This window comes from Xenia sp. Carnegie-2017, unplaced genomic scaffold (genome assembly GCF_021976095.1).
Source record: "Xenia sp. Carnegie-2017 unplaced genomic scaffold, XeniaSp_v1 HiC_scaffold_23, whole genome shotgun sequence".
Lineage (NCBI taxonomy): Eukaryota > Metazoa > Cnidaria > Anthozoa > Malacalcyonacea > Xeniidae > Xenia > Xenia sp. Carnegie-2017.
The window spans coordinates 765,874-770,358 of record NW_025813486.1 but is presented as its reverse complement, the minus strand read 5'-3'; the positions used below and the strand labels follow the sequence as shown (position 1 = coordinate 770,358).

Below are 4,485 nucleotides of genomic sequence, written 5' to 3'. Positions count from 1 at the left end.
GCTTGAGTGCCTCGAGTAATTGATTGCTTCCATTTGTGTACAGCTTCATTTCAATAGGCTAATTTAAAGATTAAGTAATTACTGTGGAAAACAATATTTATCAATAATGTTTCGATTGATTTGATTTATTTTTCATTGTTTTCGCCGACCAAGATATGCTAATCACTAATAAATTCAATATGAAGCGTATAGCTCTTATTGCAATTCTAAAGTATTTTCTTGGTTATTTATTTGTGAGAGATTTTATTTGGATAATTATGCTGTTTATTCTTTTCTTGTAGTCTGATTCATGGATTCGTATCACTCGTTTTCTGAAAAGTGGAAGCATCCGTTTGATTTTAGTCGCATTTCATGCAAATCACTAATCGCGAGTCGCGCGAGTCTCACAGGGAGTTACCGCTGACCCTAACATCAGCGCAATCTATCAGAAATATTTTTATGTGACGCATATCCTGTTACGCAGTCATCATATAACTAGCGACTGTCAATCAATTGCATTTTTGACCAATGGAAATGCTGAACTAGCTAACCGCAACGAGTAATACTCAAGACAGAGTTGCACATCTTACAGCATTTAAAGGGGATCAAATATTTGTGTTTACGACGTCATTCGGATCCGAAAGTTCCAAACAAGTTGTCACAGGAACTGGGTGTGATCCGTTTGAATATTTTTTTTCAGGATGTCAAAAGAAAAACAAAGCAAACAACAGCAACATATCCTATTACAAAAACGATAAAAACATGCTTCTTCGCGGGGATTTCGGAAGCTTTTTAATAAATTTGAGGGTGATATCTGTTCACTAAGTGATGATACGAGCTGCTTGGTATCAGTTATTTTGAGTCGGTTTTTCTTCTTTCGACTTTTTGACCGCATCATATCAGAGCGAAATGAAAGGTCTGCTCAATAATTTGAAAAATTTAAACATTTGCAAAAACTTTGAATTCAATGTTTCATTTACGTTTAAGCAAGAAGGAAAATTTACAGATGTCGTTCCGATAGGTGACACCATAATCCAAGTTGCCATAGGTTACAAAGCTTCCACTTCATTGAGATTCAAAAAGAAAGCATTAGCATTGGCATTCTTTGGCTTTAGTTTGCTACACACACAAAGAACATTTTATTGTCACATGTGAAAAAAAATTTACCAATTTAAATGACTTCCTTTCACAGTTGTTTATCTGTAATACATGTATCATGTTTCAAAGGTCAAAGGTCAATATCTTGATTCGGGAAGGTAAATACAAAATCACATGAAAACGAAAGGAGAGATGACACTGCAAACTTCGACAAAAGGAATTTAGAATGCTTGCAACAGAAGAATGGGCTCTGCCTTACACGGCGACATGGAGCGCGTTTACTAATTTCACTGTTACGGCCTCGCATCCGAATCAAACAGTTCATGACGGCGCTAATGTAATCACAACAACTGTTGGCGGCTGTTTGTCTATGATGGGAGTCATTTTTATCACTGTGTCATACTTTAAACTGGTTGAATATCGAGCTGGTGGCACAACTGCCCAGACTATACTGCTATACATATCTTTTGGTAGCTATTGCTTCAGCATATATTCAAGTTTTGATGATTGAACGACAGGGAACAATAACAGTCTTTGTACTGTATAAAATATGTCAGAAATAAGACAACGTGTGTCAGTGTAGGTAGTGATGAATGAACAACAGAGAACAAGAACAGTCTTTACACTGACTAAAATATATAAGTAATAAGATAACTTGTGTTAATGTAGGTAGTGATGAATGAACAACAGAGAACAAGAACAGTCTTTACACTATGTAAAATATATAAGAAATAAGATAACGTGTGTCAGTGTAGGTAGTGATTAATGAACAACAGAGAACAAAAACAGTCTTTAAACTAACTAAAATATTGAAATAAGATAATGTGTGTCAATGTAGGTTGTGATAAATGTACAGCAGAGAACAAAAACAGTCTTTACACTAAATAAAATATATAAGAAATAAGATAACGTGTGTCAGTGTAGGTAATAATGAACAAACAACAGAGAACGAAAGATTTTGGATAATCTAAGGACCATTCTTGTTCTCTGTTGTCCAAACAGCACATTAACAATCATTATAATCTTTCTTTAGCTGATTTTTTAGCAGCTTCTTCAAACGTGACTAGTGTATGGTTCCCACAAGAAGCACCACCAGGCTGCAAGGCCAGTGCTTTTGTCATTATTTTCGCCAGCACATCATCGTTCTTATGGACATCGTGTTTGGCACTACACTTGTACCTCATCATTATGGATAAAAACAATATCACTGCACGACGATACAAAATGCTGATATTTCATTTAATTAGTTGGAGTATCCCACTTGTCCTTGCGAGCATCGCCTTGGGCAGTGATGCTCTTGGTCCTTCGCCGATCTTCAGCAAAAGCGAATCTAACGTAAAGTTGACCACAGGTGGATGGTGCTGGATAAGAGACTTTCACGATAAGTCAAAGACAATTGCTTGGACGATGATGACGTCAAAAGTCTGGGAACTGGCGTCGTATTGCCTTATCACATTTCTTTGCTGTGCAATACTGATTCAGCTTAGACGTAATGTAAGATTCGCTTTAATCATATTTGATTCAGCTTAGACGTAATGTAAGATTCACTTTAATCATATTTGATTCAGCTTAGACGTAATGTAAGATTCACTTTAATCATATTTGATTCAGCTTAGACGTAATGTAAGATTCACGTTAATCATATTTAGGCTAACTTTACTTAAGTAGCGTCCGTTGTAGAACTTATATTGCCAAATGTCTGCAACGATGGCTAAAAGCAACGTGTTAGCTAGCTCTATAATTGGGGGAAGGCAATATTCATATATTCATCAATGTTCTGCTGCATTAAGTTCTTTTGAAATGCATGATTTATTATTCCCCTCCAAAAAAGTTATCGAGGCTAATAAAGACTGTATGTCTTAGCTGGGCTATACATGGTATCCTTAACTCTTCCTTTCATCCCCACCCCACCCCACCCCCCACAGAAAAACACAAAAAATGCTTATAAATTGTCCTTTGAAAAACTTTAGATTAGAACAGCATGTTCTGTGAGTGACGAAACGCTAGTCGAGGCAAGGAAACTCGAGAAACGCATGATGTTCATTCCAGTCGCGTTTATCCTCCTCAGAATATGGGGTACAGTGAGGTACTTTGCGTACACTAGTAAATTACCAATCCGTGAAGATATTCTACACAACAGGGCACTGTATGCAATGCAGGTATGTCAAACATTGTTATTGGGACGTGGTTAGTGTAAGGGGGGGACGGGGTTAATGTTCGACTTAAGGGGCGGGAATTTCTTGAAAATTTTTGGATAAATGGTCGAAATGTGTGTGAATTTTATTTTTTATCTTTCGTAGTTTCAATTTAGTTGCCAACATGAAAAAAGTCTTTGCTCTGTAAGAACCGTGCTTCTATACAAAATTTATAATACAGCAATAATGTTGCCGAATAAAGAATGATCTGAATTTTCAAAATTTTTCATGATTTTGCCTTTCCTACCTTAAAAAAACATTTCTACGTTCCTGCGTTGTGTTACGTATGTGTTGTTTATTTTGTATTGCATCTTTTATCTGTATTTTAAAATCATTAGGGACTCGGGGATAGCAGTCAAGGTTTTGCAAACAGTTTATTCTTCTGTTTATCCAACAAACGCGTGTATGAATATTGGAAGTTTGTACTGTCCGATATCCTGCCTGACTTTTTGTGTTACACGGATAGCTGGGAATCAACCAACGAGAGAACTCCCATTCTTTATAATCTAAACACCGAAGAAAAAAGAAATGAAGAGCAAAAAAGCAACTCAATAGTATGAAGTGAACGAATACAGCATGGATTTGTCGAAGCTACCCTCAAACTTCAAGCACAAGTCATTTAGCGCCAGCATTTTATCGAATTCTTCTTCTAACGTAGTTTTAAACTGTTTTTCACAATTTACATGGATTTCGAAAGCAGTCTAATCGAGCATTATAGGGAAAATATATTACATCGACTCATTAACTGGTTAGATTTTATTCATTTTAATTTCATAGCCAATGGCATAAAGGTATTTTGAATGAAGAATTAGCAGTTTTGATATATTTTGCTTTACTTTGGGTCCGCTACTATTTTATGAAAGTAAAACAAAGTCATTGCAGCTGGTCAACATTCGCAAGCGATTGTTGAACTTTGCGGATAATAAACGATTGTTTGTTGTTGAATATTGCAAAACCATTGTTGAAAATGTCAGACTATATCACCTGTTCTCATACCTACCAAGTATGACGTAGTAATGATGATGCACCTTTAACGTCCATTTACTTCAAAAATAATAAATGCTTATAACGAGTCTTCATTCGACTAAAACACATACACATTTTTAGCTAAGCTCTAAGCACTACCATTTTAATTTGGAAAAAAAACTCTTCATACTTTTATTTCACGAATAAAGATTGCAATTATCCGAAAATTTTATCAAATTCTTCTGGT

At 35.7% G+C, this 4,485-nt stretch overlaps 1 protein-coding gene across 1 annotated transcript; it reads left to right on the top strand.

Annotated features, from left to right (window-relative positions):
- The first annotated feature begins 1,227 nt into the window (after window positions 1-1,227).
- LOC124449607 (G-protein coupled receptor 157-like) lies at window positions 1,228-4,465 on the top strand. The gene is made up of 4 exons (XM_047000544.1): window positions 1,228-1,547; window positions 2,111-2,571; window positions 3,048-3,236; window positions 3,611-4,465. The coding sequence occupies exons 1-4, from the start codon at window positions 1,304-1,306 to the stop codon at window positions 3,830-3,832; spliced, it is 1,116 nt and encodes a 371-aa protein (XP_046856500.1). The 5' UTR covers window positions 1,228-1,303; the 3' UTR covers window positions 3,833-4,465.
- Window positions 4,466-4,485: the final 20 nt, after the last annotated feature.

What these genes read in the sequence shown, in the direction of transcription:
- LOC124449607 (XM_047000544.1), top strand. Translation starts at nt 1,304, where the DNA reads ATGCTTGCAACAGAAGAATGGGCTCTGCCTTACACGGCGACATGGAGC. An exon ending in ACTGCTATACATATCTTTTG is followed by an intron (nt 1,548 to 2,110) that starts GTAGCTATTGCT and finishes ATCTTTCTTTAG; the next exon opens with CTGATTTTTTAGCAGCTTCT. An exon ending in GGGCACTGTATGCAATGCAG is followed by an intron (nt 3,237 to 3,610) that starts GTATGTCAAACA and finishes TAAAATCATTAG; the next exon opens with GGACTCGGGGATAGCAGTCA.